Source organism: Magallana gigas, chromosome 6 (assembly GCF_963853765.1).
Source record: "Magallana gigas chromosome 6, xbMagGiga1.1, whole genome shotgun sequence".
Classification (NCBI taxonomy): Eukaryota; Metazoa; Mollusca; class Bivalvia; order Ostreida; family Ostreidae; genus Magallana; species Magallana gigas.
In genome coordinates this window covers 53,795,082-53,810,175 of record NC_088858.1, presented here as the reverse complement: position 1 = coordinate 53,810,175, position 15,094 = coordinate 53,795,082, and the positions used below count along the sequence as shown (strand labels likewise).

At 36.1% G+C, this 15,094-nt stretch overlaps 2 protein-coding genes across 2 annotated transcripts; one reads left to right on the top strand and one right to left on the bottom strand.

The window, feature by feature from the left end:
* The first annotated feature begins 27 nt into the window (after positions 1-27).
* Positions 28-6,701, top strand: LOC105330394 (uncharacterized). Its single transcript, XM_034467108.2, has 7 exons — positions 28-326; positions 403-460; positions 2,385-2,556; positions 2,781-2,934; positions 3,287-3,495; positions 5,600-5,748; positions 6,333-6,701. Exons 1-7 carry the CDS (start codon positions 287-289, stop codon positions 6,478-6,480), a joined length of 930 nt encoding a protein of 309 aa, XP_034322999.2. The 5' UTR covers positions 28-286; the 3' UTR covers positions 6,481-6,701.
* Positions 6,702-8,122: 1,421 nt separating this feature from the next.
* On the bottom strand, positions 8,123-11,731 carry LOC105330395 (uncharacterized). Its single transcript, XM_011432046.4, has 5 exons — positions 11,599-11,731; positions 11,215-11,308; positions 10,734-11,027; positions 10,379-10,467; positions 8,123-8,227 (listed from the first exon to the last, which is right to left on the bottom strand). Exons 2-4 carry the CDS (start codon positions 11,279-11,281, stop codon positions 10,394-10,396), a joined length of 435 nt encoding a protein of 144 aa, XP_011430348.3. The 5' UTR covers positions 11,282-11,308; positions 11,599-11,731; the 3' UTR covers positions 8,123-8,227; positions 10,379-10,393.
* Positions 11,732-15,094: the final 3,363 nt, after the last annotated feature.

The following is a 15,094-nucleotide window of genomic DNA, read 5'->3' as shown; positions in this document are numbered from 1 at the left end:
ATGCGTTTTGTTCATACTACAAGTATGTGCAGAACTCAGTTCATGAGGTTTCAGTAGTCGGTCAGTGTACGCCTTATACACGTGAGGTGATTAGTGGTAGTAAAATTTGCAATCTTTTTACAATATCTAGGGTAAAGCTTCTTAAAACAGGTCAATAGTTAGTCCTCGCTGTCAGTACATAAGGGAACACACAGTCAACTGTCGCCAGAACGACGCCGATCTTATCTTAGTACTAATCGTTTAATATTCAGGACCCGTTATCCCGTCCCCTCTATTCTACAACGCAATGAACAAGCTGCTGTTGCTCGCCGTTCTAATTTTTAATGGTAAAATTATTTTTGATTGCATCTTGAATCTGTTTTACGTAGGTGGTATTGTATGCCTTTTTTGTTTCTATGTAAGTCACATCCGGGTTACCACCACTCACTCCCGAACAAGAGGAACTGGTCAAACTGTACGGGTAAGTGAAGCAAGATTCACTAACCACGGTCATTGGTGCTTAGTGAACTGTTGCCTGTGTGGCCAAAAAAAGCTTTGTGTGTTTAAGAGAATCTTTGTGTTGCTAAGAGAACCTTCGTTTGTTGCTAAGCGGACCTTTGACTATGATGCTTAGCGATCTTTGTGTTGCTACGTGGACCTTTGTGTTGCGAAGCGTACCAACATGTATGTTTTTACCTGTGATGAGAATAAAACCTCGTATGTATATGTTGCAAAGCGGTCCTATGTCTGTGTCTTAATAATTTGTCTGTAGTGCTTAGTGGGCCTTAATCAATGGATGTGTATGCATGGTGCTTTAATACATACAGTGGGCCTCAGATATCCGGACGCCAGATAACCGGACGCTTCAGTTTACGGACGATTTTATTTGGGAACAGATTTTTTATACATTATTTTGTCTCATTTATCTGGAATTCCGCGTTCCGGATCCTGACAGTCTGTTTTTGCTAGCGCTCTCGAGCGCTAGCAACTACGTTAGTCCTTTTCACTTGAATACGCATGCTCGACTCCATTGTAGGGGATTCTGGGAATACTGTACTACTGTAGATAAACTGTACCATTTGAATTTCGTTTCATAATCTTCGCATGAAGTTTTGTGTTTTATTGTAAATGTAAAAAATAACAGTAGCTTAGGTCTTATAATGCAAAGTTATTTTAAATATTATAATAAATAACTAGCTTTATCTTAAAATTTCTTCAAGCTCGGAAAACAACCTCCGATATATTTTCCGAGCTTGGCGGAAAGGCCCGAGAAGATACGATTGCTGCATGACAGTACCAATGGTTCTTCGAAATTGAAATTACAGTAGATACATTAAAGGCACAGTCAATGAGCTATGCCTTTGCCGATGTGAAGCCCACTCTAGATTCACAATTCTCAATTGAGACCCCACTCCAGCACAATTCCAGTACACCACTGTGCCTTCCTATTGTTAATTAATCGATTCAGAAATTTAAACCAATGTTTTAGAAATCTGCTTCTAACTTTTATGGTGGCTACAGCGCTAGCTCACCAATCTTTTTACCACAAAACACTGATTTACTACGAATCTTGCTTCATTTAAGCGGACGGTAAAATTTGATGATACCCTACTCAGTACAAAAGATTACCCCTGTCGATTAAGTTTCACGCCTTTTTTACGTGCTAGACCCCATGAGTAGCTTGTATAAACACATTGACTTCCCAAATCAATTTTCAAAAATTGGAAAATTGCGAACAACAGTGTATCAGACACAATAATAAAATAAAGAGTTCTTTACATATCAACAGACAACTCTAGTACGTGTTGCTATATGGTATGAAAGGCAAAAAAACCTAGTATAAACACTTGGAGCCATTGTATACAAATACATTATCATTCATGACAACAATAGACACATTTCAGATATCCGGACGCTTCACCTATCCGGACGATTAAACTTGGGAACGAAAGCGTCAAAGCGTCCGGATAACTGAGGCTCCACTGTACATCAATGATTTTGTGCATTTGATAATAAGTTAACGTGTGTATATATTGCTAAGCATGCCAGTGTCTTTGATCCCTAGCAGAATTGCGAAGTTTTTGCTACTTGCGAGCCACTGAAAATCCTATATGGAGCAGGTTAGACCCGATTCAAAATGGCGTCCACAAACAGCTCGATTCTAAACATCGTCCACCTCGGAAACGATGATCTATATTTCTAAACTGTCGAAATACCGCTTAGGAACGCTTTAAAGGGGCATGATCACGATTTTGGTCTGAAAATATTTTCCCGTTTTTAATGTTTACTAAGCTTCAGTATGGCATTTTTAATAGTCAACCAAATGACAAAAATCGTGACCACGCCCCATTAATACGAAAAATGACATGGCCGTTACCGTTTTAGAATGATTTTGTTTCATCTAGACCAGAAGCTTTGTCTCGATCGAGGAACAATACATCTCACTACCACGGCAAACGCCTGTCCCTGAAGCATAAATACGTGGGGGCCAACGGCAACATCCAGAACGCGCGCTACTCGGGGGACTGGCTACAGGTGGACGCCACCTCCATAGTCAGTGAGCGGGGCCATTACCTGGTAAGAACACCTGACAGGTGTGAAGACTAGGGTTGTCCTGTAATCCACAAAAACTCTGTTCCGAGTGTTTTATTTTCACGTTATATTCTATTTTGGTACATCAAACACAAATGTTAATAAATGTGCTTTAAGTTCAGATTCATGGGCTAATCAATCATAGAATTGAAGCTACAGATTATGACGACCCAATAAAAGGTCTTGATCACACTTTTACTTTTTTTCAGGCTGCACTGATAGCGGCCCGGATGACTAAACACATGCCCCCTTCCATCTTCAGCACTATTGCTAGGAGCGCCCGGATCGCCGTGTTCGGGCACGGTCAGGATACTACTATTTTCCCGGAATATGCCGCCCTAAGAGACACACCCCATTGCTATAGTGAGTACAAAAAATGGTAGAGCAATAAATGTAACAAACACATTTACATGGAGAGAGAGAGAGAGATAGATAGATAGAGAAAATGAGAGAGAGAGAGAGAGAGATTTATGTTCTTTCATGTTACATTTTTACATTTTACATTGGTCGACATCAAACTCATAGTCTTTGAATCATCGACAACGATATTACCGACTAAAGAATTCGGTTTTCTTTCACTGATGAACGGTGAACATTTTTATATCAAACTCGTGGTCTTGGAAACGTCAAAGATCTAAAGTAAATTCATTGACAACGGTATTTCTGACTAATGAACTCGGTATTTTTCACTGATGAACGATGAACACCTCTGTAGATATCTGTACCGGCTCCTGTTCCGGTACCTGCACTTTCGACCACCGGAAGTACCATACATTGAGCGGCGTCGGTGGTGACCCCTGCACTATCCTGGAGGACAACATCCTGTGTAATCAATATGATCCCTACTTCCGGACCAACAACATCTTGGTTCACGAATTCGCTCACACTATTCACAAGCACCTTCCGGCCTCCATTAGGACACAGGTAGTGACAATAGTCTGCTTCATCTAACATCTAATCTGATTGTTTGTCCTTTTTGTAATTTTTATTGCAACAATGTCACAAATATGTAGATGTAAATCCATGGGACAGTAACTTTTTTAAGCCTAAAGGCATGGGACACATTTTGTTTTTCAATGTAAAAGCCATGGGACATGTCAACATTTTTAATGAATCTTTTTTAGTACCGGTCCCATCATTGTGATAAATTTTGCCTGGAACCTTATCCTTTTTAACGCCCTTAACCCGATTCCTTGTCGCCTGAAAAGGGAAAAGATTCTGCTCTAAACAGCATATAAACCTAGTAGTCTTAGTGTATGTGTATGTAGGTATATACATGAAGTACAAATGATTGGTTTACACAATGGTTTTGGTACCTTTAAGTACATTATTCACTTGTTTATAGTGTATAGTACTTTTCGGAACGCCAAATCATAAGATCATTAAATTATTTTGTTGATACATGCGCTTTGTCAGTCGTCAAAGCGAGACAAACATCGCAATATTGTGTCAAATAACAAGTAGTTTATTGACTAGTTAAGGTGCTCCGATCCCCAGTCTCAAAATATGTTTTAATCATAAAAATGTTATTTGCCCTTAATACATTAAATGAAATGCTCAGAAATTTATTGATGGTATCCACGCATTTGACAATGTTATAAGAGGTTTGCCCTAGATGAATAATTGAATGAATTATATACAAGCTGAGATCAAATGAAAAAAAAATTATACACGTACGAGGGTCAATCAAAAAATACGAAGACAATGCGGCTGTCTATCATATATTTTTCATGAAAGTCATACTTAACAGATTAATCTGTGCACCAATACTTATGTTATTGATATGCGAAGGTTTAGTCCATTTGATAAAAGGGTATTTTTGTTACCCCTTTTTAAAAACAACATGTTTTGTCACCACGGCGCACGGTAACGTTCAAAACATGACGTCAAAATTAAACACGCACAGTTTATAGATATACCCCATCTTTATATCACGCTTAGTCTCTTGTGCCTTTCTTCTTACAATTTAAAATGGCACTGAACCACTTAACATCTTATTTGCACCCATTTGCTCGAGAATCATAAGTTAGTTCCTCATTGTTTTCATTTTCTAACCGTGTATATCTTAGTTTACAGTAAGGATAACCCTGAACGTCGGTTGACGTTACTTCTTTTATGACCAAATATTTACAGATATTCTACTCTCTTTCGGACTGTTTTATATTCAAAATACAATGACCACCACCCCCCACAAAATTTATTACAGGTAAACACAAACTTGCAAATAATTGTTGACTTATTTTTGCACCACTGAGCATTTTCACAGCTTGTATCGGCTTTTTCCTGAGTTAAATCCATTTTATTTGTACTTCTCGTTGCGCCGTGACGTCAGGCGACGTCGATGTTTTTAGTCAATTCTAAAGAGGACTATCTGACTTTAGTTACTAATATCTGTTCGACAAAACAATATATCCCGTCATTATTTGGTACATAGAATACCATGACTATACTAAATTTGAAGTTTCAATATGATTTGGTTTTAAGCCAAATTAATAGAGATAATACTTTCAACATTATATGGTTTATTGTTGACATAACACAAATTTTGACCGTGCGCCGTGACCTAATTTTTGCAGGATAAAATTATAAATAATTCTTAGAAATAGAGAAATATATTAACTTTCTTTCTTGCAAATTGCCTGAAAGTATTGCTAAATTATTTCTACCAAATTTCGTAATGATATGACGTTAAGTAATATAGCTATGACAAAAGTCTTCGTATTTTTTGATTGACCCTCGTACATCGACGGCTCGAACCCTTTTACAAGCTATAGATCTCCGTAGACCCAATAAGCCAAATAATTCGTTGAATAACTGTTTGAAATATTAACATTAGAAGACTTATTAAATTGCCCTTGTAAAAGGCAGATTTATGGTACGAATAAAAAAATTCAGGATATTAATTTAGAGTTATCGGACATTGCTAAGAATCGGAGAACATTAATCAAATTTTAAAAAAATTAATTAAGTAGAGAGTGCCCTCTGATTGAGTCACTGTCCATGCACACTGTTGTTACCTGTTTGATAGATCACGGAGGCGTACAACAACGCACGCCGTCAGGGGATCTGGACAGCAAGCTCCTACGCCATGTCAGACGAGCGGGAGTATTGGGCCGAGGGGACGGGCTCATTCTTCAAGGCCACTCAGGAGGTGGGAGCTTCCGGAGGGATGAACACGTGAGTACACGTGATTGTATGGTTAAAATATCGCAATTTTCAACAACAACAAAACTTTGAGTGGTATAAGGCAGCACCCCCCCCCCCCCAAAAAAAAGAAGTTGGCATTTGTTATATACATGTGTAAAACGACTTGGTTAGAGACATTGCCATTTTTGATTTAAAAACATTCAGCTTAAATTTTGGAGAACAATTAGCGAATTACGCGTAAAATATGAAAATTAACGCGAATTTCATTACATGAAGTTCACGTGAGGCACAATTGGCTGTGTAGATGTTTAAGATTACTACGTCATTATATGTTGTTTATGTGTAAGGTTACCTCATTATAATTTAGATCTGTAAAGTTACTACGTCATTTTATATTGTTACGTTAGATCTGTTAAGTTACGACGTCATTTTATATTGTTGATCTGTAAGGTTACTGCGTCATTTTTTATTGTAGATATTGAAAAGATACTACTTCATTTTGTATTGTAAGATACCTAAATTTACTACGTCTTATAAATATGTTGTAGATGTTTGCATAACTACGTCATCAAATGTTGTAGATGTTTGTAGAACTACGTCATCAAATGTTGTAGATGCGGTCACACCAGCTGCCAGACTGACCAAGAGGCCCGTTACTACATCTACCAGAGAGACCCCAAACTGTACTATGCCCTGGCGTACGTTTACCTGAACTACCAGTACACCGTACCCACGGACTTGGCTTCCTGTGTGTCAGGCTAGCGCGTGACTTCTGCCTCCCTCATTTGTTGAGATGTGTATAATGGCACTGAACGATGGCGGGATTCTAACAACCTTTTAAAATCTTTCTAAATGAATAGTATTTTTTTTATAACTTAAATGATGTTTTCTACCTGCAGTGTAGGGTGTCTAGAAATAAGCCTAATATATTCCAAGATTTTCCATGAAATAAATTATTGATATATCAATCTAAAAAATCTAAACTGTTTTGATAATTTTTTAAATCACGACACATTTACTGAAATACATTTGTATGAAAATACTAGTAGATGGTTTTCTCCGTCTGCTTTTGTTTAGTAGAAAATTTTGAACCTATACAGGGGTAAATAAACTACGTGGAGAAAATGACATGCATTTCTTAAGGTCTTTGAATCAATTAAACGAATACTACCTGAAGAATTGCGGTCATACAACAGGTAAACACAGACTTAGTCTTACGAAAGTCTGTCACCCAGTAACGTTTGTCCTGCTGGCAAGCAAAAAATCTCACAATATTTGCATCCATTAAAATAATTATCTTGCAATACCTTGCATCATTGAAACACTAAATACGACTCGTATGAATTACTGCAAATATTAAAAAACTGTTATTAACAACTAGTATAGAATTCCTGTAGAGCAGAAATGAACACGTTCTATCCCGCTAGTAGATTTATTTATCATCTACCGTCTCCCTATTCGTGTCTAGTACATGTACATGTAGGTGTGTCGCTCGAATGCGGCTACATACTACGCATTTTCTTCTATGTGTGGAAACGTTATCATAGAAAACCCACTGTTGATAGCGCTTAACGTTAACGCAAGAAAATGGGGAAGGGGGTCGATATGGTTCGTTTAAAACACATTTATGCGAAAATCCATAGAATTCGGTTTATATTTGGGTATCTTATACTGTGGTTTCTTTAATATTCAAGAGTTTCAATTTTCGTGGAAAAGGTGAAAATCACATATTCAAGGATACGTAAATTCGTGGCCAATGATCCTTTCAATACAAATTGATAGTAGAAAGTGCACTTCAATGAACATTTAAATTCATGGATAGACTTAAAAACGAAATCCACGAAAATTGGTATTCAACGAATATTGATGAAACCACAGTATTAGAATTACATATTTGCATTAATTGGGTTTCGGAAAAATCTAGTAAAATTTTGAGATGTTCTTGGGTTATTTTTTTCTGAAATTCGATTTCCAGATTTAGTTGCGGGTCTCTCCAACATGGCGGACATGGATCTAGTTTTCTAACAGATTTTACGTAAAACGATCCAATATTGAATATAATTGATTTTTAAAGAAATCTTTTGAAGGTGATGGCCATATAAAATTACTGTTACAAGTCATTTTTAAACAAGAAAAGTACATCAAATTTTGTGACTAAAACCAAACTGAATGGCAGATGAAAATTAGACATTTTGTTTTTTGTTGCGTCTACTGAAATCATCTGCTCCAAGCCACACTGACCTGCTGTATATTGTTCTATAAAAACAATATAAAAGAAATCCTCAAAAGAATTTTCACAATTTATATACTATAAGACTTTCATGTTTTTTTAGATTGACTCTATGGTCAGTTGGTCATTAATTAAATTAGAATCAAAATTCTAAATAAAAATAACAACTGAAAGTTACAAAAATAAATCATTTATTAAATCAAACGTCATAAGGAATATAATAAATAACAACAGTGAAACGCCATCAACCAATACTCATGTATGTATATCTGGATTGTGCTGAAATTAGAAAAAAAAAGTTTTTAAGAAAGGGTGCCTGAACAGATTAGTTGTTTAATATTAAAATATACTTAGGGAATGAATTTTACACTACCGAGTTAATGATAATAATAACTATAGAGGCTTGAATAGATTACGATTTATAATAAACCAAATTTACTGATCCAACTCAGTTTATATTTGCATAAATCTGGTATGTATTACAAATATGCTCATGATAATTCCCTTTGGATACATAAGCACATAAATAAAGACGTGTTCCTTATTAACAGAATATTGAACAGAATCTTACAGGATGATGCTGCAAATCTTTGTTGCGTATAAAGCTAATGATTCTTCTAGCCGACTAAATAGAGCTTCACAGCCAGAAATTGACATTACATCCATTAATTTATTGCAAATTTCCTTAAAAAAATCTTGACATTTTCCGCACCGTAAAAGAAGTCTCTAGATAACTTCGGTTTATTAGCTTATTCCTTCTTTACCAGCAATAATATCAAAATCTTATGAACGTTTTACTTGTGGTAAACCGTGTTACAGTAAATCTGTACTAGATACATAATCACACATCAGGAAATATCCTAGTAAACCGTGTTACAGTAAATCTGTACTAGATACATAATCACACATCAGGAAATATCCTAGTAAAACATGTTACAGTAAATCTGTACTAGATACATAATCACACATCAGGAAATATCCTAGTAAACCATGTTACAGTAAATCTGTACTAGATACATAATCACACATCAGGAAATATCCTAGTAAAACATGTTACAGTAAATCTGTACTAGATACATAATCACACATCAGGAAATATCCTAGTAAAACATGTTACAGTAAATCTGTACTAGATACATAATCATACATCAGGAAATATCCTAGTAAACCATTGGTACCTCGAATAACAAGGTCACCTTAAAACCTCACAAAGTATTATTAGCAATATTAATCCCGAGAAAAATGTAATGTAATATATTTGTAACAAACTAAAATTCGTTGTGTATAATTATAATTCCCCTTGGTTCACCCTTCCGGTTTATCCTTTGGAGAGCCCCTTGTTTTAATACTTTGACCCTTGGTTACCGTGGTAACATATCAATCCTGTGGGGAGCCCCTCGTTGATACCTTAAATAGTTGGTAAAAGTATGCACGGGTAGTACCCGGGAACATCAGCCGATAGACGTGGTCGTCATCCCGTCTAGTGCTCAGGAAAAACATCAGGTATTTAAACAACCCATTTTTGTACGTTTTAACCACACGTGTTTGAATAGGTTTTCGGTAGTATGTTTTTCTTTTTGTTTATTTTATTAGGGTCTTTTCTGCCTTGTTTTGCTGTAAATTTCCCCGTCCCTACAGAACGTCAATACCTGTCAGGGAAGGAGGGTTCTTGGGTGCTGAAATATTTCCAGCTCCTGTATTTATGAGTAGCCGTTTCCATTTTCATGGGATAATTTATAGAGACCGCTGTTCTACAGTGAGTGAGTGAACTACGGCGGCCCTTTCGACACATCTCTAAAACTACTTATGAATTTATACCTGAGGGTGATCCTCGCAGTTTTACCAATTTATAATCGTCAATGCAGATACGTGCTTTAACTTAACATTGTGAAAGTTTGATATTTATATAATTTGTGTCATTTGAAAACTTATATTCTGCTTATTGAGTTTATTAAAAGAAACCTCCAATCAGCGTGGACGAGGCCATGGGTTATTTACATTTCCAAGGAAAACTTGCGTCTAATGAAGCCTCGATAGACCCGTGCAGCATGTGAACTTTCTACATGTACTTCAACTTAGTTCTGGTGGTTGCCGATATACCTAAACCTGACTGTAACCACGTGTTCACCTGAGGGTTCTTAAATACCACGTGCACCGGAACCGGGCTGACTATATAGACTTTTCCTTCATTTCATTATTTAATTTGTATATTTTTGTTTGTTTGGTTTTTTCTCGTTGAATTTTCTATTTAATTTTATTTTATTTTGTTATTAAATATTTTGTTAAAAATTTCATACTTGTTCTGTTGATTTATGTAAGTTCATCAGGATGCATAATCACACATCCTCACAATATTGATAAATTGATCTCGAGAACATTGTACTAGAGACACGATCAGTGGATACATGTAGCCAATGCTTTGGATCCTACCTTAATGTTGGCCTTCTAGTTGAAGTTGGTCCTGTGCCAGGTGCTGTACCGGGATTTGTAGGTTCTTTTGATCGGGCTCGGTCTGAAGGCTGTGAACGACAATTAAGGAACCAATGTACACACGCCACGTCATCAGGGTCACGTGATTAAACCAAGTGTAGATGTTTTGTACATCAAAATAGACTTTGCATTTTAAATTATTTATCCAAAACTGACATTATTTAGACAAAATTGAATGGATTCTGCACGGTCACATTTTTCGTAATATATAATATTGATAGCTATCATACATGTATGTATTCATTTATAAAATTGTAACTAAACAAAGAAAAGTAGGGCTATTTGGTCGACTTACTCATCATCTGGTAGAGGTAGGGCTGGGGTGTGAAGGGTTTGGCTGTCAGGGGTCCACTGGTGGTCGTCGTGGGGTTGGGGGGCTCAGTGACGGGGGTGGCTGTGGTAGGTTTTCGTTCCATGTAATAGTTTCTTTGGCGTCTCGGTGAAGGTTTAGGGTAGTATCGGCGTGTAGTAGAGCGGTACGGGTTTGGATACCTTCTATACACCGGGCTACGGGTTGTTGGTCTGGAAATGGACCTTATGGAGGGCGAACGCATGTTACCATAATAATACGAATTCCAGGCTGCATTTCCTGTAAAACAATGAAAAAATATTAGTCAACCCACATTATCGTGTACTTGAAAAAAAAAATATCATATAATTATGTGAAACTCAGTTTTAACTGAAATATATATTCCGATTAAAAAAAAGTAAAATAAGACGGTTACGACTCGCACAGAAAGATACTGAATCGCTGATTTTTGTCTTTCCACACTTACCTTCGCACAAACTGATCATTCCGGAAACAAGCACCACGGCTAAAGCGGCTAATACGTATGTGTTCATGGTCAGCGAAAAGCTTTAGACTAAAAACTGAAAAAAGCGTGAAATTCAGCAAAGATATAATTTGGGGTCTAACAGTTATATATACAAGAATGATTTATTTATGATTTTTGGAACGCACTTTATAATATAAATTTCACAATAAAACCTATTCTACCATTAGAAGGAAGTCAATATATTTTTGCTTACAAAAAAAAATCACGAATTTCAGAAACCTAAAAAACTATTGCAATAAAATGACACAATTGACAGCTTGAGAGATGTACTTCTATTAGATAACTTTTCACCTGACCCTACGCTTCCAAGAAAACACATCTTACCTGACTAGCGATCAATATTTTGATGCCTGTCCTCGCGGTAGGGGGCGCTTATAAAGGCCCCTGTTTTCGCCGCGTCACAGTGCCAGCTGATGTCGTCTGCTTATGATGCGGGGTCAAACGGTCCGCCTAGCACTGGATAAGGTCCTAACAACTAATACACAAACCTTTAAATCAACCAAAGTCTAACTGCTAATTAATTCACCTGACAATTGATTTGCTTTAATGATTATTTTGTTTTGAATTATGTAAAACACGTAAGACAATTACCAAAAATGGCTTAATTTCGCCTTTTAAGACATTTAGAATCGTTGGAATGACATGGTGAAATCAAATGTCTCGTGTTCTTAATTGTTTATTTTGACTTAACCTTACAGACGAGAACATTATCAAAATAAAGTCAATGATTCGTAAATATTAAAAGCATCACGTGCAATAAATTACATTTTCACTGTACATGTATGTGCGAGTAGGATGAAGGAACACGTTTATAATTTTAATAATTCTCAAAAGGTTACCGTTTTGGACAACTTTGTCAATGTTCGAATGAAAAGACACTGCCTACATCGTTGCAGTGTTAATGTTAGGTGGTATCAGTTTAATGGTTAAAGAATAGCCTCTCTCTCTCTCTCTCTCTCTCTCTCTCTCTCTCTCTCTCTCTCTCTCTCTCTCGTCTAAACATGAGAATACATTTGCAGAACACATGAATTACGGCAAGTTGATATAATACAAGTAAGCATCGTTAAGCAATTGTTAATTTTAACGATAAGAACATTTTATTTCTTTTTTAGTTAAAACCTAATCTAATCTTACGTGAATTAGCACGCATGTAAAATCTATCACTATCTAATTTACGAGTGAACTAGCAATTCACATAAATCAAGATAGGATTTTTATTGACCATTAAACACTAAATAAACTAAAGTTTGCTAAAGATTTGTGGTTTATCTTTGCAGTTTGTTGGTTCTTTTCCAGTTCATCGTAAAATTTTTAAAAAAAAACAATATTTTTGGATATTTCAAGTTGCGGGTGAGTTTAGTTAGAAGATGCATGTCCTTCGTTTACCTTTATATCGGTCAAATCGTCGAAACATTTTTAGTGTAAAGTTATTATCTTTTAGTCATTAAAAAGCATACAACTAAATCGATTGTATAAATATAAAGTATATGATTTAAGTAATTACATGCACCTATGCTCTTTGTGTGATTCTAATGTCAACAAATTTTTCAGTTAATTCAATCTCGAGTTTTCCGAAACTCTATGTTCTTTTGGAAATTCTACTCCAAATGAGAATTTGCTAGATGACCTTGAGATCTGGTTGCCCGGCGTGGTATTTGAATGTACTGTCGGTAAGTCCTTACAAGACCCTGACCTTCGCTATGGGGTCCGTTCACTCTTACATCGCTTCATTGCCGTGCCAGGCGTGGCAGGTATTAAACATAACAGGATGACACAGCGATATAATTCTAGGGAGGGAAATCCAGAACAACACAATGCTGTAGGTGTCAATGTCGGGGGTCATGGAACAACTTGTGCTGGAGAACCCCCGCACCATTGCCACTGTACATGTACATCAAGACCTTGTTTCCCGTGCCTGCAGGCTTATTGGCATGCTGTTAAAAGCTCTGATCTTGGTCTTGATGCACTTTGATTTCACGTCGTTTTCCTTACTTCAGGCTCTTCATTCATTTGATGTCATTTAATGCAAATGAGTAAAATAAAATAACAATTTAGGCCCATAAGGTATTTATAATATCTGAAAACTCTTTTCGTTATTGCCATTTTGGTACCTTTGAATTTATTATTTTCTTACATTGTTTTAATAATATTACCTACCACGTTGAAAAAATAAACCTGCTGTGGTTTACGCACAAAGATAAACAAGCAGATGATGTGTACATGCTGGAACCAACAAAGAGACGATATAGCACACTTCTATTTTCTTAAAAATCGTTACAAAATAAATTAAATTGCTTGCAATTTGGAACTTCTGTGTAGCCATTTAAGACAGAAAAGTCACTTTGGTGTACTTATTGATAAAGAACCAACTTGAAGTTACACAATTTTTTTTTTTAAGTTTTCAAAATATTGTTTAATGATATTTTTTTTTAATTTCCTGATAAGGAACAAGAGGGCTACAATTTGTGAAGGTAACAAGCAGCTGGATCTTTGAACAGTGTAGGGAATTATTGTTTGTATAAAATTGATACGCATATGGACATTGATTGCATTGAATATAATGCGTGTGGAGTTATTTACTCAAGTTACAGGTTGTAGTAACATTTTAGCATCGTTTTAGATACATGTAAGCAATATGGCCAATTGCATACATGTTCCAATTTACCTTAATGTAACCTACATGATAATGATCTATTAAAAAATTAAACAAATCATGACCCCGTGCTAAATTTATTGTTTATTTCAAAAACAAAAATAAAGTTTTACAAAAAAATGGTTTTTTCACCGCCAACGAGTTTTGGTTCTGTTGCTGACAATCTCTGAACATTATTATATATACTGTACATGTAGTTGAACCTACACTTTACAAAAGTTTTTTAAAAAAAACCGTTTTCGACATGTTTTTTTTCTATTGCCCCAGTATGGCGTACAAAGAAATTTTATCACAGGACGTCAAAACATTTAGTTGCATTAAAGAAGGGAACGTTAATTTCCCCCTTTTAATTGATCCAAGATAGGGGCGCGCCTTTTGCAAAGTATCTATTGGTCATATATTTTTTTTTAATTTTTACTCGGTAAAAATCGCCACAAAATGTATCTCAGGCATATCTTATGTATAAAAGATATCTTTAATTTTGAATATTTTCTATTATCCGTATGTATTTGATGAAGGGGATGGGATCAAATATGTCAAACAACGCGATGTAGTATGTAGAACAATTTTGTCTTTTCAGTGGGTAGGTTTTGTTCATACCAAAATTTGGCCCAAAATGTCTAAATACATTACATTTGGTTCACTACTTTCACATAAATCCCGCTAACCGAACCGAAATTTCCTGGGTCCTTTCGACCTGTGTCCAATAAAATGATTCCAGTGGACAGGAACTGGTTGTCATTGGTGGGTCTGTGGTCGGGTGAATGCCCGGATGTTTGCCGGAGTCTTAGTACATGCTTAGTGGACACAATTGAGTCTCAAAGGTGTGAGTCTTAACACCTCTGAAGCAAAACTAGGACCTCGATAAGAATATAGCCTTTTTCTCAGGTTTCCGTGTTGCGCTTCTCATAATTGTCACTAAAAGTTAATAAAGATAGGGAAAATGGACACGTGGATTTTTTTTGGTAATACACTGTGTTTGCTTAAGGTAAAGTAAAGAAGAAATGTGAATTACATGCAGCGATTTATGATTCTGTGTACACACTGTAAGCGAGGCTGATGGTCACCAAATGGGGATATGTGTTTTTTGATAGTGTTAGAAGGGTTTGTATAACGGTGGTGTTTATGTGGTGATTGGAACATGTAGTTTGATCAGTGTCAAAAGTC

Excerpts from the sequence above, each read along its gene's own strand:
- LOC105330395 (XM_011432046.4), bottom strand. The coding sequence starts at position 11,281 with ATGAACACATACGTATTAGCCGCTTTAGCCGTGGTGCTTGTTTCCGGA. Across the intron at positions 11,028-11,214 it reads AATGATCAGTTTGTGCGAAG|GAAATGCAGCCTGGAATTCG; the intron begins GTAAGTGTGGAA and ends ATTGTTTTACAG. Across the intron at positions 10,468-10,733 it reads CTACCTCTACCAGATGATGA|CCTTCAGACCGAGCCCGATC; the intron begins GTAAGTCGACCA and ends TGTCGTTCACAG.
- LOC105330394 (XM_034467108.2), top strand. The coding sequence starts at position 287 with ATGAACAAGCTGCTGTTGCTCGCCGTTCTAATTTTTAATG. Across the intron at positions 327-402 it reads CGCCGTTCTAATTTTTAATG|TCACATCCGGGTTACCACCA; the intron begins GTAAAATTATTT and ends TTTCTATGTAAG. Across the intron at positions 2,557-2,780 it reads GTGAGCGGGGCCATTACCTG|GCTGCACTGATAGCGGCCCG; the intron begins GTAAGAACACCT and ends ACTTTTTTTCAG.